The sequence below is a fragment of the Sesamum indicum genome, linkage group LG8 (assembly GCF_000512975.1).
Source record: "Sesamum indicum cultivar Zhongzhi No. 13 linkage group LG8, S_indicum_v1.0, whole genome shotgun sequence".
Taxonomy (NCBI): Eukaryota; Viridiplantae; Streptophyta; class Magnoliopsida; order Lamiales; family Pedaliaceae; genus Sesamum; species Sesamum indicum.
The window spans coordinates 16,867,030-16,889,858 of NC_026152.1; the positions used below are offsets into that span (position 1 = coordinate 16,867,030).

The following is a 22,829-nucleotide window of genomic DNA, read 5'->3' on the forward strand; positions in this document are numbered from 1 at the left end:
TGAAAGGATTTTATCATGATCATGACCTAAGTGATTTAGAAAAGTCTTCATAACTTCTATGCTGGATGTAGTTATTGATTTTTCATTAATCTCTAACTGCCTTTTTTCTTTTTCTTTTTTTCCTTCCCCATTTGCAAGAAGACCATATTGAATTTGGCATATTTATTTCATGTTATCATGGATTATTCTTCACCTTTTCTCCGTGGAACCAATATTGACACATCCAATTTCTTGTTGCCATTCAACCTAAATGCTTATGCTAGATTGCTGTGTTGCAACTTTACGCCATTTCTATTCTCTTCTGCTTTCATATGGATGGATGCAGTTACTATTTCTTTTACGCTACCTGATGAAAATCTCCACCAAGATTAATATTTTGTTGCATACATTGATCGTGCAGATGAACATCTGGTGTCAAAGAATGAAGAGGATCATGTTTCTCACTTTACAGCTCCATTTCTGCGAGTGATTAAATAAAGCATTCCCTGGACTTGTTTGTTGACTCCAATCAACTACAACTTTGAATTTGTATCCAAGATAAGAAAGACAGTTTTTTCAATGGCTTATCTCTTATATCTCACTTGCTTGATGCTATCTCTGTCTCTCTATTGTTGTGTGAGCTGCATATATATTCATGTGTGTATATGTTCATACATAGAGACACAAAATTGTCTTGCCAGAGACCGCGATGTATTGAAGTCTGCTTAAATCGATTAATGCATGCTGAGTTCCATTAGCAGCCTGAGGAATATGGCATAATTCTTCAAAAATTTCGTTAGCAACGCAATTTCTTTTTCAACTTTATTGCCGTAATTATTGGATATAAACACTTTAATACTAACTACCATCTGTTTTTGCTTTGAATTTTCCAACTCATATATTTATTTTACGCATATATAATATCTATGAATAATGTTCACACCAGATGCTGTAATTTTGTAAAATAATTATTATTTTGCATGCGTATTATCCTTGACATAGTCATTAATTTTTAATATCAAATCCCTGATGATTCCTGAATCTTTATTCTTGTTCTACATTTTGGCTTAGTTTTCTACCCCAACCAGACAAGCAGAGATCCACCAGCACGACAACTGGAATTTGCAACTATCATTTGAAATCATATTTCCAAAGGCTATTGATGCCTGAGCTTCAAAACACACACTTGTAATACAAATACTGAGAAATGTAACTTAGCTTCTTTATTTAAAAAACCCACTGATCTCAAAATTAATCAGAAATGCCCAGGGCCATAGCCAGCGTTGAAGTCCTGAGACATGTCTTCTTCACCAGCCCTGGTTGCCCCCTGATCATATGGAATCACAGTATTATACTGAAACACAGCAGCATGTTCGGATGAAGCACCGGCACCAAACAGGAAACCCTCTCCACCTCCAGGGCCAACTCCGCGCCTCCCCACCTGGGTTTCAAGATTCTTGCCGAAATCCACGACAGCCCCTTTCAGATGCTCAAGCTGTTGATAGCTCAGTCCCTCAATCACGTCCGCGGATGGAAACCATTTCTCCTTCTCACAAGCCTTTCTCATCCTCTCTATCTCTTCTCCCCTCGCTCTTTCTGCTTCTATCTGCCTCTCAACCTCTGCAAGATATTTGAGCTCGTTTTCGCTATAGAAAAAGAGAATATTAGCAACGAAAAAGGGAAAAAAAAAAGCTGATGGTATCGTTTTTGTTTCTAATTATATGTACTTGATAAGCTAAAAGAAATATTTTTATTTTGTTAATAATGAAGTTTGTAGTTTCAATAGTGATAATTATTATATTAAAAGTGATAATTTAATATCAGTAAATACGACTATCAATGTATTTGTATTGTCACTAAGTTATTGATGTGTAGTTAATTATCAAGATTACTGACAATTTACACAAATTTCTTGTTGCTAATAAGTTCTTGGAAACTATATATGGCAAAATATAATTAGTGTCAGTTAACATATATATTTCTAGTGATAATTTAAAATTATCACATGATATTTTGTCTGTGAAATTATTTTTTGTTTTAGTTCTTGCCTGTTCCTGGTTGAACCCTGCTGAAATACATGATTCGACCGATTAGCAACATCACCAGGCGAAGAATTTGGGGCCAGGAGTTTGTTGGCAACGGTGTGAACATCAGGGTGGCCGAAGGAGTGGGCCTTGTTGCCCGGAGAGAAAACAACGACGGCCGCTTCAGAGCCGGTAAGCGTACAGAGCTCACTTGCCTTCTTGAAAAGGCCTACGCGTCGTTTTGAGAAAGTAACCTGAAGGTTGCTCTCTTTCTCCATCTTCGTCATGTTCACCTTTCGTCGGCCTTTATTTTTCTTGTTTTGTGATGGATCACTTGAACTCATCCTGAGATCTCAGAATACGACAGGTGCAATATAGTGTTTGAGGGCATTGCATGAATAGTAGTATTTGTAAGAGTGATTTTTGTCCCTTGAAGATTATACATTTCGTTTATTGGGAAAGATGAATTGATGTTTCAATCCAATTTTGCAGTTTTTTACCAATTTTAATGCCTTTTGAGTGTTAATTTCTAATATCTCCTATTGAAAATGCACATTGGTGGTTTATGTTATTTTCCATCTATTCCAGGACAAAATCTCGGGACTGTTATGAGCGTCGTACAAGAAGTGTATCGTAATAATTTCTAACGCTTATTTTGGTGGGAAAAAAATTCTGAGTCGAGATGCTACATGAATGTATTTTTTTTAAGCATAAAAAGATTTATTTAACGTGCAATAAATCACTAATAAGGCCATTAGGAATAAATATGAATTTTTATCCTTTTTTATTAATATCAGTAAATTTCGATGAACTTTGACTTATAAAGTGACTTATTATTAGATGTACTATATATAATTTTTCAAATCATAGAGAAAAAATTTATGCATAATTATGCTAAAACTTAAGGGAGAAAAGTGTAATTAACCCTTTGTAAAATACATATCACAACAAAATTATAATCGTCCACGTTTTACATATTAAGGAAAAACAATATAAAGAAAAGGGAACTTGTACGAAAAAGTTTATAATACCAATAAAAAATCAACATCTAACTATTGTTTATGTTCTATTCATATTTTACACAGTGAAAACATAAACATGTTTTAGAATATATATGTCTGCATATGCATAATAATACAGATATGCAGATTCACATGCGCACATGGGCATGCACATTTATATATATTTTTATTCATAATATAATTTAAAATATAAAATATTATTTATTATATGCATGCAGAAACAACATGCCACATTGACTAATTATGTATAATTATATCTGAAATACACGTATCCACTTATCATATAATTTGTTATTTAAATAATGATATGTCATGTATTCATGTTTTACTCTATTTTTTTTTAATTAAAAGAAAAATGCTTGACTATGATCAAGTTGCATAAAACAATAATATCGATCTAGAGACACTTTTAGATTATCAATTAAGTGGATTGTGAGGTGATAATTACATAACTAAGTATTTCAACATGTAACAAATCACAACTTGGTTTAAATAAAATTGAATTTTTAATTCCATACGATAGAGGAGTAATGGGCGGTTCATTTTTTGTATGTGGGAAAGATTGTTGATAGGGATCTCTACAGTAAAATATGAGAGATGATAAATTAGTAATTTTGTTAGTATTTATCTAATTTAATAAAATGTAAAATTACCAAATTATATTATCATACTTTTAGAATCGAATAAGTTATCAAGCCTTATATAGAGCCAACGTCATGTAGATTTCTAAAGGGCTGCAATTTCTTATAGTAAATTATGGATAAGGGTGGATTGAAGACCCGACCCATCCTTATCAAGCCGTCTCCAATCCATTTTTTGTTTTACAGTGTTGACGACTAAAGTTTTAAAACTTAGAGGTAATTAATGTATTGCATGTGTTGTTTGTTTCATACGCGTGCAATATTTTGAGATTTTAAATTATTAATCTACTTTATGATATTGAAATGGTAAATTTGTTGATTTATAAAACGTGCTATATGCTTTTGAAAATCATAGAAAGGCAACATCAGATAGAAATTATACAAACATTAAAAGAATAGTAAGAGAAAGTAGGGGTCACATTTTATGAAAATTAAAAATAGAAAAAAGACTGAAAATATTTTATAATAATCACATAAAAAGTCAAAACCTATTTTCGCACGTTGTACGAAGTCTTGGTGTGTGCATATATATATATATAGATTCATACGTATACACGCATTGCACACCCATAGCTCTCTGCGACTGCATAGGCAGACAACACACGGTGATTAACATTGAATATGGAAGAGTTTCTGAAGCGGTGCGAGCAGTCCGGCGATGCAGCCTACGGTGCTCTCCGATCGCTCCTGGAGCGACTCGAGGATCCGAGTACGCGGACCGACGCACGTGTCTTCCTGTCGGAGCTCCAGAAACGATTCAGTTCCAAGGAAGCCTCGGAGCGCGATCGGTGCCTTGAGACCTACCATTTCCAAATTCAAGACATCTATCTCGAACAGTATGAAGGTATATGCGCCTTTCGACATCTATGCGTATTGGTGTACGTGTAAATCTATGCGTGTATTTGTGTCCGTGGTTGTGTACCTGCATGGATGATATGATTTGATGAAGAATGTTGCGGGGGAGAGGTTTAACGAGGGGATTGGGATTGTGGTTTTTGGATAGTGGATATTGTTTGGTTTGCTCCATAATCTCATGGAATTGCCTTACTCAGGGCGATCGACGAAAAGTAAATTTTAAACGTCAATGTCACGACACTGTTCAAAAGTCTGTTATTCTTGGAGCTAACTTAGTGGCTGTTTGAGACTTTGCTAAATTAAGAACTACAATGGATCAATCATTGTAGCCTGTAAAATATGAATACTTCCAAGACAGGGAAAAAGTCTTTGTCAATGCTAATGTTACATAGGGATGCTGATCAATAGTTTATTTTCTATTTTTCTAATTAGGTGGGTTTTCTCATGCATAGAGTAAAACAACTCCTACTGTGCTGAGAATTTTTCACTGTGTAATGATATGTTCTGTTCCCTGTATTCTGTCAACAAATTAATACAAATCAATTCTTGCAAGGGGTTACATGCTACAGTCTATGACACTAAGGCTGCTGATGTGTCGAGCAAAGCGAATGATGCCTATAATTTCCTCACCAAAGTTTATTTGTAAATGGAGTTCCTATATTGATATCATTCCATGTATTTTGAAACTAATTGTATTATACTGATATGGTTTTATACCACTTTTAGCTTTGTTTGTTTGCACTCCTTTGTTGCATTGATATCATTCTATCACCTATTGCAGGTTTTGAGAAGCGGAAGAAACTTAGCATGATTGTAATACCCAGTATCTTTATGCCCGAGGATTGGTCCTTCACTTTTTACGAGGGTCTCAATAGGCATCCAGATTCTATTTTTAAGGACAAGAGTGTAGTTGAGCTTGGCTGTGGAAATGGCTGGATAACCATTGCCATTGCTGAGAAGTGGTTGCCCTTAAAGGTTCATGATCCCTTAATCCTACTGTCAAGTTATTTTCTGAGTGGTTTTAACTTGTTGTGCTTCTCTTCTCCAGTGAAGACCCTATCTTGTTATGCATGTCTTCTAATGTTTGTTTGGGACCCGAGAAATAAAGTGAAGGAGGTTTCTTAACCCACTGCATACCATTTTACAGGTATATGGTCTTGACATAAATCCAAGAGCAGTGAAGATTTCTTGGATAAATCTATACTTGAATGCTTTGGACGACAATGGGCAACCAATTTATGATGGGGAGAAAAAAACTTTACTTGATAGGGTTGAGTTCTATGAATCAGATTTGCTATCTTACTGCAGAGATAATCATATAGAAATTGACCGAATTGTTGGATGCATACCACAGGTACTTTCATCAATTTCAGGAAATGGTTTTCACAAAGTTTGCACATGATCATGCTTTTCATGTTCATATAAAAGGGCAAAAGCTACTTCCATCTATTGATATGGTGTATGTGGTTATGGAAAGACTCTTTCTAGATATTCCAATGTTTCTTGTTTTGGCTTGTTTCCAGATTCTTAACCCTAATCCAGATGCAATGTCCAAAATGATTACGGAGAGCGCCAGCGAAGAATTCTTACATTCTCTGAGCAACTACTGTGCTCTTCAGGTTTTATGTTATTTCAACTTTCCACTTGCATCTAAATGCTTCAAGCTAAGTATGTGAAACAGAGTTCTAGTTAATTACTTATGTATCTGGTGAAGATTTTCTTCAAGCATGCAATAGAATCCAAGGATCTTGCAGGCTAAGTATTTTGTCTGGCTCTGACCTTATCATTTACTCTCCTAAATTCTTCTGAGTTTTCTCTTTCATTTACCTAAAACCTTTTTTCTTCTCCTCCCCCCCGCGGTGCTAGTCTTTGTTCCTGCTATTGAACCTAAATAGACCGCAGATAATCACGACTTTCCATGCTTCTTGATACTTATGCAGTACATAGGATGGATGAAACTAACTGAGCGAACAAAAAGTTATTATATGATGATTATTTGTGCAAAAGGTCCCATCTTATATGAAGAAACTTAATCTTATAGTTTTTTGCTGCAGACATTTCTAGTTACAGTCCCTAGATAAGAGTTGTAAGAAAAATTGCAGTTAATCTTATGGGGTATTCTGCAGCGCAAGTTTCATCTCTCTATATCTGATGTGCCATTTCTTGCCTCCAAGTTAAAAAATCAGTTTGTCTTGCAAACAACTCTGTCACATTATATTCATGATGATGCAGTTTCTTTTTTGTAGGATGTTATATATCTAGACTCATAGACCATCCATTTCATTCTATTAGCAATTATATATGTAGACAAAGCTGTTCGTTCACGTGCTGAAACATTATTCTATACCTACTCTGCTCTGTGTCTATTTTTGAAGCAAAAAGAGCTGCTCTGGTTGGTTCCTTGAGTTATAATCTGTTTTCTTTAGGGCTTTGTGGAGGACCAATTTGGGTTAGGTCTCATTGCAAGGGCCATCGAAGAAGGGATATCTGTTATAAAACCTCTGGGGGTTATGATCTTTAATATGGGAGGTCGCCCTGGACAAGCAGTGTGTAAGCGTTTGTTTGAACGTCGTGGTCTTCGTGTTAAAAGACTCTGGCAGACTAAAATTCTTCAGGTTCTACAATAACTTAAAAGTAACATTTATATCCATTAAAGGATAAATTTTTAAGATCTCTTATTGCAGGCTGCTGACACAGATATTTCAGCCTTAGTTGAAATTGAAAAGAATAGTCCACACCGTTTTGAATTCTTTATGGGACTTGCTGGAGATCAACCAATTTGTGCACGAACAGCTTGGGCCTATGCGAAAGCTGGTGGCCGTATTTCTCATGCTTTATCAGTATATAGTTGTCGACTCCGTCAACCTAATCAGGTTTGGAATTTCTCCATCAATAAGAGTTTAGACATACATTTAGAACCTCAGAAGAAATGGTTTCATTCTGTAGCGTGATGCTAAATCTGCTGCTTCAACAGGTGAAAAAGATCTTTGAGTTTCTGAGAAATGGATTGACTGATATCAGCAGCGTTTTAGATTTGTCTTTTGAGGATGAGTCTGTTGCGGATGAGAAGATTCCATTCCTAGCTCATCTCGCTAATATTTTACAAGATATTTCATTTTTCTCTTATCAACCACCAGCAGGAAGCAGACGTTTTCGTAGTCTTATTTCTGGCTTTATGAGAACATACCACCATATCCCACTGACTGCAGATGTAAGAAACACTTTAACTCAACTGCACAAACTTTACTCTTGATGTTCTTAATCACTGTGATACAAGCTGCCTGTATTCATCTTAGATTTATATGGTGTTTGCTTTCTGTAACCTATTAATTGGAACTTTCTGTTGTAGACTTCTCCACTTGTGTGAAACTGTGAAGAAATCTTGAAAATTTTGGAAATATGAAGCTCAACATGAAAATCTTAAAAGTAAATACACATGCAAGCTCATATGCAACAACCCCATTTTTACAATATTTCATGAATTTATTTATCAAGATGTAGTATTTTACACCTTGACAGTTGTTGAACTAAATAAAGCAAACTCTTTCCTGCTAAAGATGGGACAAAGTTTGATGGGAAAATGAGGAAAATAGGTTTTTACTAGTTGACCTTTGGGATATACTGCATAACAATCAAATTTTGGTTTAGAAGATGGTTCACAGTGCATCAGGCTAGTTTCTGACCTTATTTCTCTGAATACCGGCCTCTTTCTTGTTAACTCTTTGTGATGGTCAGCAAAATATCGAGTCAACAAAAATATTGACATCTGGTGAATTACATGCGACGTGGAAAATGTTGCTGTACTTTAGAAACGTGGTTCTCTTTTGATTTATGTATCTTGGAACCACTTATCAACAGAATGAGTAAAGGACAGACTTCTGTTGTCTACACTTGGTCTACCTCAGGGTAGTGGTGCATTAGATCCGATAGTTTCCCGACACCAAATGAGCATTAATAGAAAGAATGAAGACTTGGTATTACATTTCTAGAGGGAAATTCACAACGCATATTTTCTTATAATTGGAAGATTTTGGCATAGGAGAGATCAGTTAATGAAAACTATGGTATCATGCATTGTAGTTGATGGTTATAAAAAGACAAGTGTATCATCTGTTCTCTTAATTAAGGAAGTCATGATGGATGGCTTGATATATTTGTATTTTTGTATTTCATCAACAAAAATTAATGCTTCCTTTCATAGTCCTCTTTGCTTGGACTTGAAGCCCATATTTGTTGTACAAAAAGCAACTTTCCCCTATGAAATTCAATAAGAACGCATAATACTTACCCAGGACCTGAATTAATCAGTAGAAACAAGCATAGAAATTACAAACTCCAGACACGAGCATTGTGAAAAAAGTATTTCTCTATATGGAGCATTTTACAATTTGTCTTTACTACATTCAAACTGCTTCGTCAACAATATGTAGTTCGGTTTTGAAAAATTTCACATGGTAGCCCTTAAAATTGGTTGACATGAAATTTGAGGCATGTAGAATGAAATTTTCCACGTTACTGATTAGGATTCTTTTCTTTTTTTATTTTTGGACTAGAATGTTGTTGTATTTCCTTCAAGGACTGTTGCTATTGAAAGTGCTCTACGTCTGTTGTCGCCGCACCTCGCCATTGTTGATGAACAACTGTCCCGATATTTACCAAGCCAATGGTTAACAACCTTAAATATTGAGGTACGGTGATGCCAAAGTCATTTTGCATCCATTTCATCACTATTGATCATTGTGTTTATAAATGGTAGTAGCATAATTTGGACATCATATTCTTTTTATCCTATGAGACTTTATACACACCTCTGATTAATTCTTTGATAGAGTTGACTTCAGCTATAGAATCAGGCTAAAAATTAAAAATGGAGCCTTCTATAGGAAAATAATATGAAGAGATTGTGCTCATCTCTGAAGAGAAATGGTTGATGGTTTGAGCTGATATTTCACATTCCTGAAAACAAAGGTTCATGAAAACTTTTCTGGAGATGCACTAGCATATCCAACCAGCTCTTCTGTTCGAAGATACTCCCTTCCTTAAATTTCCCTTGTTCAGAAATTTTTTCTGTTTTCACATGCAAACTTTAAAATTTGTTGCCTCAAAACAGATTAGGTTCTGAACTGTTTTTTTTCTTTTCTCTGTAGTCAACCTTAAGGTGACATACTCTAATCCTAAACATCCTCCATATATGAAGGCTGACATATTATAACATGCTATATTGTTTCTTCTTGTATGCTTTTGTGTAACCAGAAAAAAATTTGAAAGACATGACGATGAGCTGTTCATGATTGTTTATAAGTAAAAATCATGGTCCTTCACATTCTTGATGTTTATTTTAGAGGCTTTGGGGAAAAAATTCAACATTGTCATTCAATTGCGGGTGTTGCCTAGGTGCAACTTTTCTTTTGTTTTTTAAGTTCTCTTTCCTCCCCAGAAGGCAGAAACTGGAAAAAACTCGGAGGAAGTAATAGCAGTCATTGAGGCGCCACGTCAGTCAGACTTGATGTTGGAGCTGATAAAAAAGTTGAAGCCAGAGGTAGTAGTGACAGGGATAGCTCAATTTGAGTCAGTTACTAGTTCAGCATTTGAGCATCTTTTGGACACGACAAAAGAAATTGGCTCTCGTTTGTTTTTGGATATATCAGACCATTTTGAGCTATCTAGCCTTCCCAGTTCCAATGGAGTCCTTAAGTATCTTGCTGGAACTCCTCTGCCTCCACATGCTATGATTGTTTGTGGCTTACTGAAAAATCAGGTATATGGTCTAGTAGTACTTTGTCAGTGGAGATACTACTCAAGCTATCAATTCTGCTCTAGATGGAGGCTGTATAGACGCTTTCAATTGATTTATGTCCTCTTTTGACCTTTTTGTTCTCTGGAGTCCAGGTTTATACAGATTTGGAAGTGGCTTTTGTGATTTCAGAGGAAGAGGAAATGTTCAAAGCTCTATGCAAGACGGTTGAACTTTTACAGGGAAGTACAGCAATAATTAGCCAATACTACTATGGTTGTCTTTTCCATGAGCTTCTAGCTTTCCAGCTGGCTGATCGACGCCCGCCTCCACTGGTTAGTTTGTCAATGAATACTTTTATCATTGTTGCTCATATGTCTATCATTTTTTAAAAGCTATATGTGATGGATTTCGAATTCACCGGTGTCTTTGCTACTTTGTGCACATACACACACACACACCTCTGTTCAGCTTATTCTGTACATCAATAACATAGGATTTCTCAGAAAAGCACAAATGATATGGCCCTAACCGCAGTGTCTTTATAGTGTGACCAATCATCTAAACTGCTGAATACAGATAAATTCCAGTTTGATGGATTTTATAAAATCTTCTGATAGATCTAACTGTTTACAGTATTCATCTTTCATGTCTTCAGAGAAATGGTGAGAAGGCGAAAGCTACTGCAGTTAATGGATTTTCTAGTTCTACACTTTCATTACTTGATCATACCGAGTTATCGATAAATGAATCTGATGAGTCTTCCCTGGTTCATATGGATGCCGACCAAAGCTTTTTGCCCTTAACAAAACCTGTTACGGCTGCCATCTTTGAGAGTTTTGCAAGGCAGAATATAACAGAATCAGAAACTGATGTTACACATGGCATTAGACAATTAGTTAGCAGCAGTTATGGCTTTCCATCTAATTGCAACACGGAGTTCATATATGCGGACTGTCCTGTGGCACTTTTCACTAAGTTGGTTCTCTGCTGTGTTCAAGAGGGTGGAACTCTGTGCTTCCCAACTGGCTCCAATGGAAATTATGTATCTGCTGCAAAATTTTTGAAGGCAAAAATTGCAAGCATTCCGACCAATCCAGAAGTAGGGTACAAGTTGACAGAAGAAACACTTACTGCTGCATTGAAGACTGTTAATAAACCATGGATATACATTTCTGGTCCAACTGTCAGTCCAACTGGAATGCTATATAGTAATGAAGAAATGAATAAGTTATTATCTGTATGTGCTGAGTTTGGAGCGAGGGTTATTTTAGATACTTCATTCTCGGGAGTCGAATTCAATTCCAAGGGTTTCAATGGCTGGAATTTGGGAGCAACATTGGAGAAACTTTCATCTGCTAACTCAACCTTTTGTGTGTCTCTACTCGGGGGATTATTCAACGGGCTCAAATTTGGTTTTCTACTTATAAATCAGCCCTTTTTGATGGATTCTTTCCATAGCTTTGCAGGATTAAGCAAACCTCACAGCACAACCAAGTACGCAGTAAAGAAATTGCTGGATCTTAGAGAGCAAGAAACAGGGAATCCATTGAATGCTACAGCAGAACAGATGGAAAATCTAGAAAATAGATATAAGCACTTGAAGCAGGTAAATCTTGCAACCTATCAATCCATAGAAGGTTCCCTTCCTCCCTAATTATTGTTTATCATCGGTTCTTGCTACCCAAATACACATACATGCATTTACCCATCAGCAGTTCAATACTGTCTACCTCGTCTTAAAGGCAGAAACTATTTCACTGCACATTCTTGTGACCTTGATACGTAATCTTGTCCGGACACACAAATCAATGCAACTAGTCGATATGATTAGCTTTCCACTGATATGGCAAGCGAATTAAATATCAAATAAATGATTCAGTTCATTGTCCTGCTTTTTGCTAGTTGACGACTAGTATATATTAAGGCATGTAGCACCTAATAACTTAGGATGCCAAGTGATAGATCATCGGCTAACAATCACTTTTTTTCTATGTACTTGCAAATTATAGCTAAAAATATTCTTTCATGTGGTCTATATCTTATGCTAATTTGTTTCGACAGACACTTGAAAGTAGTGGTTGGGAGGTGCTTGAAGCTCAAGCGGGCATTTCTGTTGTAGCAAAGCCATCTGCTTACCTGGGCAAGACCATCAAAATAAACAAAAGTGGTAGTAGCCAGGAGATTAAGCTTGATGACTCCAATATCAGGGAAGCCATACTCAGCAGCACTGGCCTGTGCATCAACAGTGCTAAATGGACCGGCATTCCAGGTTACTGCCGATTCAACATCGCCCTGGAAGAAAGCAATTTCAAGCGTGCTTTGGATTGCATTGCCAAATTCAAAAGCTCGGTTGGTAAGTGAAATATTGCACTCTCAATGTTATGCTACCACATGTTCTTTTCTTTGGCTTTTTGCTCACAACTTTGGTGTTGTGAAGTAGACTTCTTGTTGATCAGCCAAACTGATGTTGCTCTTCTTACTGAAAGAGCCACAGGTTTCGTTCTTCTACTTGGTAGTCCTCATTTATAGAACTTGAACTTATGGATCCTTTCGAGTTTTATGCTATTTGCAGCTACTGAACTCGATTTTTTAAATTATTGTAGAAACTTCTTTTAAAATTTGCCGGTGTACATTGTTGCACGAAATTTTTTTACATTACATGGATTCAAGCAATACATCAAGACCAGTAAACAACAAAATTACAATAACTACAAATACCTACAAGTCCAGAGAAACTCGAATCCATGAACTCACTCACAGTGTTGCACGAACTGAGAGTCGGGATTTGGCAAAAAAGTAGAGTAGCGGACGTACTGCATCTTCCTTTAACATTAAACATGTAACTAATTGTTATATTGATTCTTTTATATTTTTACAGAAGGAAGTGTAGTCAAATTAATATCGTCAAGTTAGCAAGAGGATTATTTCTTTTTGGATGAAATATTAACAAATACTTCTGAAAGACAAATTGCAGGTAGAAAATCTATCGTGTAGTTAGAGTTTCGTATGTATATATATACACACACACATATATAGTTCAAAATCTTAATTTTACTGTAGAATGCAAAATACAACACAATTATATATCATCTCTATTCTTATTTGAACTGGATTTTAATTCTACAGTAAATTTGTATCGCATCTTGTATCGTATTTAACATATATGCCTTATGCATATAATTTTTTTCTTAATGACGTATTTTTATAAATACTACACGATATTTTCAAATGCAGTACAAAATAGTATAAAAATCTTGCAAGAAAAGATTCAATTGGGTCCTAACTTTTTCAGTTTTCATCTAGATTGGATTTCTTATTCTCCTTTGCTACATTTTTTGTTTTATTTTAGGTATACATGATATATGTATAAAGATGAAGCTATCGATTTTATACAAAACAAAATTTTACACACATAATATGTATATATAAATTGAAAGAAAAAATACAATAGAAATTAGAATAAAAAATTCAATGCAATTCTTATCTGTTGTAGACTTTATTTTCACTAGTGATTATTCCATACTTGCATGTTCCAGCTCAGTCTGTAAGCTTCCTGAGCTTCTCTTGGACTCTCTTGACCCTTCCAGAAATTCCCTGCCCCATCATAGCACCCTCTAGAACCATGTTACTCACCACCTATAAAACCCTTAACCAACAACACAATTCACACTCAAACAAGAAACTCACACCAAGCACACACTACACCCACTACACTCACCAAGTAAAGGGTCATAAACACACACCTATATTTACATCAGCAAAGATCACAGATGGAGAAAGGCAAACTGACCATAATGGCAGTCACCCTTTTAGCACTGGTGGCTTTTCTTCTGCCAGTCAAGACCAACGCACTCGTACCTTACGCACGCTCAATTTGGGACATGATGCTTCCCCCAGACGACCCCTTCAAGATCCTCGAACACTCCCCTCTGGGCCTTCCTAGAGGAGTGGTGGACGAGAACGCCCTGGCCCTTGCCCGGGCAGACTGGAGGGAGACGCCGGTGGCGCACGAGATATCCCTGGACATCCCCGGGATGAAGAAGGAGGATATCAAGATCGAGGTGGACGACCACCGGGTGCTGAGGGTGAGCGGTGAGCGGAAGACGGAGGAGAAAGTGGAGGACGAGAGGTGGCATAGAGTGGAACGGACGGTGGGGAAGTTCTGGAGGCAGTTCAGGCTGCCGGCGAATGCGGACATGGAGAAGGTGACGGCGCGGCTGGAGAACGGGGTGTTGAGGATCAGCGTGGGGAAATTGGCTGAGGGGGAGAAGAAGAGGGAGCCAAAGGTGATTAGCATTGTTTCCGATGAAGAGAAGAGCTCCGGCGGAGATGTGGTTAAGCCCACGAAGCAAGAGCTGTGAACAACCACGCCTTCCCCTCTCGTCTCTTGACGCACTTGTGCTGTTTGTATGTATTTGCATTTTGTTGCATCGGTGTGATGTATGTAACCAATGCAGGTTTTGAGTGTGTGTTGCTATCAACGAATGATTGGTGAATAAAATGTGTTTTGAGTTATTTTTCAAAGGGACATTCTATGGATTTTAGTCAAACGATCCACCTTCACAGTTTGGACTCCTACTATTCTAAGGCTATAATACACGGCGGATTCTTGATTGATCATACGATGGATATAGCGGATTCTTGATTGATCATACGATGGATATATATCTACCGTGATTAATGTGTAATTTAAAAAAATAAATAATTACATAGTACGTGATTGGATTAAATCCGACTCGATAAAAATTGTTTATAATATAAATTGTTATTATTTAGAAAAATTTTGAATTTGAAATAAAGAATTACAAGATTTTAAAAAATAAATGAGTATAATGAAATTTTATAAATTTAAATGAAGAAAACATTATAATGCTTTGAATTTCCATCCAAAGTTTTGAAATGTATTTTTCAATGTGGATGTGTAAAAATTCAATCACTGAAATGTGATTAATCTAAAGTCTCTATATTCATATTATTAATTTATGAAAATATATAAGACCCAAATTTCATATAGTTAATTTATTTTGAATTTTTAATTAGTATATTTTTTTAAATTTTAGCGGCAGCAACTATATCTAAAAAAAATATATAATTCTTCCCAAAATTTAATAACTCAGATCTAATTATTTGAACTCCTGAAAAATCAAATCTTAATTTTTTTTAGCTCAGTTTTTCAATAAGTATATTTTTCAGAATTACTATTAATGAATTGAAGTTATATTAATTAATCCAATTATGATCTAAAATTACATAAAAACCTTAGATAGAAAATTTAAGAGTAGATTATGTAGACATTCTTTAAAATTAGATTTAATTATACAAATATCTAATAATTTTTTTACATGTTAGGTGTCAACTATAAATTTGAAGAATTTATTCATAATTTTATAAAGAAAAAGGTGTATTTTTTTAATTAGATTTTATAGGTGTGAATGTATTTATTTTTAATTTAAATCATGAAATGTATAGCAAAAGTTGTGAAGCAGATTGGGTAATTAGTGCGGCCTAATGGGCCTGATAAAGGTGCAACATTGAATGGGCCCATTATGGACATTGCTCGGCCCATTTATCTGTACCATACCCCCTTCCTCAAGCCAACTTCTCTCTCTCTCTCTCTCTCTCTCTCTCTCTCTCACTACACGCGCAGAGGGATCGTATTGGGACGAAGTTGATCGGAGATGGCGACGCCGATGGTGGAAGACAACTTTGAGGAAGACCAGCTTTCTTCTATGACAACTGAAGACATCACTCGCGCCTCTCGCCTTCTGGATAACGAAATCAGGATCCTCAAGGTTTGTTTCCCGATGTTTCTTTGGTGGAATTCGAATGTGATAATGAGTGGATTGGATTTCTTTCCGCTTGGAAAATTGATTGCAATTGGTTAAGTTAGACCGGAGTTTTCAGTCGTTTTATGATGATTTTGTGTCTTTTTGGCAGGAAGAGTTGCAGAGGACGAATCTGGAGTTGGATTCGTTCCGCGAGAAGATAAAAGAGAATCAAGAAAAAATCAAGCTGAACAAGCAGCTTCCTTACTTGGTCGGAAATATTGTTGAGGTATTACGCAACAACTTTGGTTGTTCTTTTGCTCGAAATTTGGTGCCTTTTTGTGGCCTTCGTAAATGGGTTCTTTTGTTAGGGATTTTTGGTTTACCGTTTGGCCTTCAGGAAATACTGGAAATTCAGATGAATTAGGACATCTTCTTTTGACTGTGGGCTGGGAGTTTAGAGTTTGTTAGTGTTTGGTGGACTGAAACTGCGAAAGTGAAAGGAATTTGGAACTTCATGGGAAATGAACAAAGGCGACTAATGTGCATGCTTCTAGGAGGAAGAAGCATTGTGGAGTTTCTTGTTATTATTTTTTCAAGGCTTGTTCTTCCATTATGGGCAGCACTGTTAAAGTTCTAAGCTCAAAAGGATTAATTATGTAGGAACTAAATCAGAGTATCAAGTTCTTGGACTGGATGCATGCACTGAACTCAGCCCTCCATCATATCCAGAAAAGGCTTCCCTCTGACCAGTCTTAAGTTGAGGGTCATTGTTATCTTTGACAATAGTGGGTCAGCAGGGGGTTTGTTATTGTAGATAAATGTGGTCATGGTGGTTTGAGCAGATACATACGGCAGCTTGCATGTAGGAATGTAAATTTTATATGATTCAGTATAGAGTTTATAGGAAACAAAAGTGTACCATAACAGCTATATATATTTTTGGCTTGTGAAATGGTAGGAAACCTTCACTTTATGAGCAGATTATTAACGGGGCTTGACTGGGTTGTTCAGTAATATTGGCATCCCTACTTTTCTGTTTGACTAGTTCGGTTACTGAAAAAATACGTTGAAGGCAAGTGCCAAGAACAGTAAATACATGGAGTAGTTGGGGTTTACGCTTTAGTGACTGAGTAGTCTTAATGGCTTTGTCATGAGGCCTGCATAGGGCATTATGCAATTTTTTATAATCATTTTCTTGGTCGCTTCAATTTCTCTAGCTACAGAATTGTCGTTTGTTATCTACTAATGAGATCAGCACCTTTTATCTTTTTTGACAGATTTTGGAAATGAACCCAGAGGAAGAAGCTGAGGAGGATGGTGCAAATATTGATCTGGACTCACAAAGGAAGGGTAAATGTGTTGTGCTAAAAACATCCACACGCCAGGTTAGATGGCATATGTTATTCCATTTTTCTCCCCCTCCATCTTCCTTGATCTCCCTTGTCTCTTGTTATTTGCATGTGTTTGTGTTTTGTTTGTCATTCTTTTTTGGCATGGAGGGGCAGGTAACAAGGCTGAGGGTTGGGGATAATCTCATGTGTATCTTTCTCATTTCAGATGGTATAGTAGAGATACGAACAATAACACTAGATTATGTATAAAGCATTTTCTATTTTCATCAAATTTATAACGAATATGTTCACTGGAATTATGAATAATGGTACGTGAAAAAATCTAAGGAATTTTCTTTCTTAATCGAATTGAATTCTGGAAGTGGGAGTTTGGAAGTAGATACTTCATTTATCAATTTTGTTCTCTTGATACCTGCTACAAGAATACATAATAGGCAGTGGAGTTCTGGAGATTTCTACCTAGAAAAAGGCCTTTGTACAGATTTTCTGATCCATACCGAATCCAGGACTATTCCCTGAATTTCTAAACAGGATCATTAACACATATAATCTTTAAATTGCAGACAATTTTCCTGCCTGTGGTAGGTTTGGTTGATCCTGATAAGTTGAAGCCTGGTGATCTTGTTGGAGTAAACAAAGACAGTTACCTCATCTTGGATACTTTGCCATCCGAGTATGACTCCCGTGTTAAGGCTATGGAGGTTGATGAGAAACCAACTGAAGACTACAATGATATTGGAGGCTTGGAGAAACAGGCTAGTTTTCCTTTTTGATCGATTAATAAAGACTGATGCTTGCCGTTCTCTGATGTATATACCTTATGCTGGAAATTTCTTATGATCTCTGCAGATTCAAGAATTAGTTGAGGCCATTGTGTTGCCTATGACACATAAAGAGAGATTCCAGAAGTTAGGAATTCGCCCACCAAAAGGGGTACTTTTGTATGGTCCTCCGGGGACAGGGAAAACCTTAATGGCCCGTGCATGCGCTGCCCAAACAAATGCTACTTTTCTGAAGCTAGCTGGTCCCCAGCTTGTACAGGTATAGTGCTACAGGACCTACTCACTGATGCTTTACTTTCTGTAGCTTGGTTGATCTTGATGTTAAGGTTTCCATGCTTTTCCTTGTTTATTTTGTTAGTTGTTTTTGATAAATGTGGTGTAAATCTGTTGGTTGCGTTACATATCACATCAGAGACTCACATTTGAAGCCTTTTGTGGTTTCTGAAGTTTGGTGGTAGTGCCTTTATTCACCTGCTGATAGGGGTGGGATCAAGCTCTTCTTTCATCATGTTTTGTAAAAGGTATCCTAACCAAATTTTGCTGCTAAAGAGATCTTAGGACAATGAATACGACTGCAGCCGTTCCAAACAGTTATTGTGTTACATGGGTTGGCCTTGGGTTCTATTTTATCTAACTTAAGTTACCCGATTTCTCTATTTGTGTATTTTATTTGGTACATATTATAAATTTCAATTATGTCCTCGCTAACAGCAGAAAAGTAGCTGCCACCTGTGGATTGTAGGAGACTAGGAGTTGTGGCTGAATGGTTAGGTATGTTAGGTGGCAGTGTGGAGGCAGCTTAGGAGCCTGGAGATAATAGAAGTGTGGAGAGCGGAAAATAGATGAAATAAATCCAGAGGAGAAAACTACACTAGAAATGGACAGCAGATGAACACCCAGGGGAGAGTCCACCTGAAATTAAATCAAGGACCTCTGACCTCCTTTACAATCTTTTCTCTGACTGATCAAGTTCAACTTTGGGTTGGTCCTAATTGTGATTCCCACCAAACCTGTTTCTGCTTAATCACGTTCATGTATTTCAGATTGTATCTCCCCCAGTGGCAATCATATTGGATGAAGATTTGCATGTATTTGTTATGCTTCTCATCCTTGTCTTTCCAGCAACCGGTTGGATGTCAATCTTGCCTTTATGAAGTCTCTCCTTTCGATGATTTCTCTTTCTTGACTCAGTATCCCCAGTTATCCTTCCAGTGTGTGATATTTTCTGTTGATACTTGTCTAATATGAGCATGTACTGTACTGCATTGAAGCTGTGGTTTACTTCAGAGATTTGCGGTTGCTTAACAATAGTTTCCTTTTTTTTCTAAAAATTTTGTAACCAAACGTCTTGTGTATGTAGATGTTCATTGGAGACGGAGCTAAACTTGTTCGTGATGCTTTTCAACTTGCTAAAGAAAAATCTCCTTGCATCATTTTTATTGATGAGATTGATGCTATTGGTACGAAGCGTTTTGATAGGTAGGTGCCTACCTGCTTGATGCAGTTTGTGTTGCTTTTCTCTGCCCTTGCAATTTTCTAGAATTGAAATTTCTTGATGTAGTGGATTAAGCGACTGAAAAATCTATATACTAACGGTCTGGTGGTGCTTAGATGCTAATAACAGTTGATACTACCTTGTTCCTATGCAGTGAAGTTAGCGGGGATAGAGAAGTGCAAAGGACTATGTTAGAATTGCTGAATCAGCTTGATGGTTTTAGCAGTGATGATCGAATAAAGGTTTTGCTCTATTTCTTTCATTATAACTTTTGTTATTTTCTCCATTGAGTGATTTCCGTGATGGTCACTGCAACCAGAAGAGTCTTTATCCATTATTGTTTTAAACGTTTGGTGTCTTTATTTGCTGGATTTGTCTATATCTCTATTACTTTATGATGATGTCTTGATCTATGATGGATAGGGTGCACTTTGTAATGTCATTATGGTATTCTGGCCTGCACTGTAACAAGTTTTCCCTTGTATTTCAGTAAAATCAATGACTTATGTGGTCTTTGATATCATGATTTGCTGATGGTATTTGACCCCTGTTTCTATATTCAGGTGATAGCAGCAACAAATCGAGCAGATATCTTGGACCCTGCTTTGATGCGGTCTGGTCGGCTGGATCGTAAAATTGAATTTCCCCATCCTACAGAAGAAGCCAGGGCTCGCATTTTGCAGGTATACCATTAGTTGAGAATGTATATACCCTTGGTTTTCAAGTAGTTGATTGTTTGGCTTGTTTTGAAGTGAGGCTGTTGTATCATTTCCAGATTTCCTATATCACAGTGCTTGATTTGGACATGCTACTTATGAATGTTTTCTTTTATTTTAGATCCATTCGAGGAAGATGAATGTTCATCCAGATGTCAACTTTGAAGAGCTTGCTCGATCAACAGATGACTTCAATGGGGCACAACTTAAAGCTGTTTGTGTGGAAGCGGGCATGTTAGCACTTCGCCGTGATGCCACCGAGGTCAGTGTCCGTCTTTGTGTGTGTATGAGTGGGTATGAGCATGTGCAGTCTTAGCGGTCATGCCAACATTTGCAAACTTACATACTTCATGTGTGCCCATATGTGTGTGATATTGTAGATCAGACCAGTGTTTCTGGCATGCCTGCAAACGCAAATTGCTTAAAGCTGATTGAGTTGCCTCCTATGCTTTTTATATGGTTACTGGAGTAGGAAATTCCGCAATCCTGATAATAGTTGGTTATTGAATTTCTTTCATTCTTGCAGTTGATCTTAATTGTTTCACTTGGGAGTACTCTAAAATTGGTGTGCTAACAGTAATGATTTTCTTCTTTGCCAATGCTATATATACAAGTGAATTTTCCTATGTCTAAATATGTGATGGTGCTGGAGTGAACTTGAGAATGCAGTTAATGTTGGAGTGAAGTAAATAACATGATATTTCAGATTTGGTATGCTATTAGAGTGTGGGAGAAATCTACTGTTTGGTAGTTGCGAGTTGGGGATTGGTATAATTTATGGACCACAAATTTTGATAAAGAAGTGTATTTCTGCTATTCAAGTTTTGACTTGTTGAGTTCAGTATAATTCAGGTTTACCCTGCAGATACCATAGTTAGCTGAGATTAACCTTCCAAGTATAGATTTTAGAGCTTATTGTGTTTCTAATTCATATTTATGCAAAGTGAAATGACAAAGCTGGTTATGTTAAAAGTTGTAACAAATTAGACTCCTATGGTGAGTGCTAAGTTAAATGGAAAATGTGTTGAGGCGTTGGAACCAAGATAGGGTAAGAGTACTTTGAGTTTGAGGATGTACTGGGATTTTCAGTCCTGGCCTTGTCCCGAATTACTTTGTTTCAGAGTGGGCTACATTTTCTGCAGTCTTACAATTAGGATATGTCATGCACAATGTTGTTAAGTTTGGAAATGATTACACTTAAGCGTTTTAAAGGTAAATTGAAAGTTGCGTTTTGGTGAACGTACTGAGGGCAGCCACATTTTGGTTCTCCTGCCCTCTATTGCAGAGAAACACTAGACTCTGTCTGTAAGCAGATTGCTTGTCTCCTGGTTATTGCCATGTATTATTTTTCATAATCTTATTCTTTTATATTACCTTAAATCAGGTCATGGGAAATACTGGTGTGAAGCTGACTAACCCCAAATTTTTGTTTCAATGTTGAAAACTTGCAATGGGAACTAATACTTACGAAAATTATCTTAAACATTTGTCTGAAACTTTAGAAAAATAATAAAATAAATCTGGTTGGATGAAATGCGTTGTCCTGTGATTCTATAGATCTTATTATGTAGTTATGTTATTTCTATATCTAAATAAAAAGCATGATATAATGAATCATCTTGGTTTCATAGGTGAACCATGAAGATTTTAATGAAGGTATTATCCAAGTTCAAGCGAAAAAGAAAGCCAGCTTGAATTACTATGCATAGACTTCAATTTCCCCGGGCACAAGCTTTTTGTTTGTGGCACTAGTCCAGGAGGATGCACACTACTTTGAAGGTTCAATAGGAATTGTACGTGTTCCCTCAAATGGCCTTCTCAACCGGATCTTTTCCATTGTTATGTTAAGCGTGGGCATCCAACTGTTCAATGTATTTCTGTTGAAATGGCAGGATTATATTGTCTGAGGTAATTTTATAATATTCTTTTCTTTTCAACAATTACTTGTTTCACGTTGTCATTGCCCGTGATATTCGTAGGCAAGCACCCTGAACCGAGCATAAAGTCTTAACCATCGAGCATGTGTAATTTGAATGGCAAGCACCATTTTGATATGACATTGAGAACCAAAAACTTACAACGACGATGTTTCAAAATTAGTTCATCATCGGTGAACTTGTTGCATTGAGTCTCTTAAATTGTGTGAGATGTGATTAGGCAGGCAACCTTGTGAAACTGCGTTCTAGCAATTCCTCACCAAAGTGAGAGCTTTCTCTTCCACAGCTGCCGTTCACATTTCCCTATCAGCTGGCCCCGCACTGCAGCTCCCCAGCTCCCTTAACACCCTCACATTGTAAGGTGGTGGACATTTGCCCTCCAGTAATCAAACATGGTGCAATTTCACTAAAACTATTGTATTGTGATTTACATAACAACTCCCCCCTCCCCCATTTTGGCAACAAATATTTGTACGCGTTAATTGTTAATGGAACTTAATTTAACTGATTCTTTTTAATTT

The 22,829-nt window shown here is 36.7% G+C and overlaps 5 protein-coding genes across 7 annotated transcripts in view; 4 read left to right on the forward strand and 1 right to left on the reverse strand.

The window, feature by feature from the left end:
• The window catches only part of LOC105169041 (NADH dehydrogenase [ubiquinone] 1 beta subcomplex subunit 3-B), a 2,339-nt gene extending 1,759 nt beyond the window's left edge, over nucleotides 1-580 (forward strand). For both annotated transcript variants that reach the window (XR_848377.2, XM_011089304.2), the window contains one exon: nucleotides 401-580. The gene's annotated coding sequence lies outside the window, so the exon portion shown is untranslated. The remainder of the gene's footprint in view (nucleotides 1-400) is intronic.
• On the reverse strand, nucleotides 1,235-2,290 carry LOC105169042 (agamous-like MADS-box protein AGL62). The gene is made up of 2 exons (XM_011089305.2): nucleotides 2,028-2,290; nucleotides 1,235-1,625 (listed from the first exon to the last, which is right to left on the reverse strand). The coding sequence occupies exons 1-2, from the start codon at nucleotides 2,288-2,290 to the stop codon at nucleotides 1,235-1,237; spliced, it is 654 nt and encodes a 217-aa protein (XP_011087607.2).
• LOC105169043 (methionine S-methyltransferase) lies at nucleotides 4,208-12,855 on the forward strand. 2 transcript variants are annotated; one of them, XM_011089306.2, is made up of 12 exons: nucleotides 4,208-4,510; nucleotides 5,303-5,496; nucleotides 5,669-5,875; nucleotides 6,045-6,140; nucleotides 6,948-7,136; nucleotides 7,206-7,394; nucleotides 7,496-7,732; nucleotides 9,075-9,209; nucleotides 9,959-10,279; nucleotides 10,411-10,590; nucleotides 10,914-11,864; nucleotides 12,320-12,855. In XM_011089306.2, exons 1-12 carry the CDS (start codon nucleotides 4,288-4,290, stop codon nucleotides 12,617-12,619), a joined length of 3,222 nt encoding a protein of 1,073 aa, XP_011087608.1. In that variant the 5' UTR covers nucleotides 4,208-4,287; the 3' UTR covers nucleotides 12,620-12,855. The 2 variants fall into 2 exon arrangements, with proteins under 2 accessions (XP_011087608.1, XP_011087609.1); XM_011089307.2 differs by having other exon boundaries at nucleotides 9,962-10,279.
• On the forward strand, nucleotides 13,914-14,794 carry LOC105169044 (22.0 kDa heat shock protein-like). The gene has a single exon (XM_011089308.2). It carries the CDS (start codon nucleotides 14,029-14,031, stop codon nucleotides 14,617-14,619), a length of 591 nt encoding a protein of 196 aa, XP_011087610.1. The 5' UTR covers nucleotides 13,914-14,028; the 3' UTR covers nucleotides 14,620-14,794.
• On the forward strand, nucleotides 15,858-22,495 carry LOC105169045 (26S protease regulatory subunit 6A homolog A). Its single transcript, XM_011089309.2, has 10 exons — nucleotides 15,858-16,050; nucleotides 16,196-16,312; nucleotides 17,304-17,411; nucleotides 17,942-18,133; nucleotides 18,228-18,419; nucleotides 19,521-19,639; nucleotides 19,810-19,897; nucleotides 20,219-20,338; nucleotides 20,493-20,633; nucleotides 22,003-22,495. The coding sequence occupies exons 1-10, from the start codon at nucleotides 15,937-15,939 to the stop codon at nucleotides 22,078-22,080; spliced, it is 1,269 nt and encodes a 422-aa protein (XP_011087611.1). The 5' UTR covers nucleotides 15,858-15,936; the 3' UTR covers nucleotides 22,081-22,495.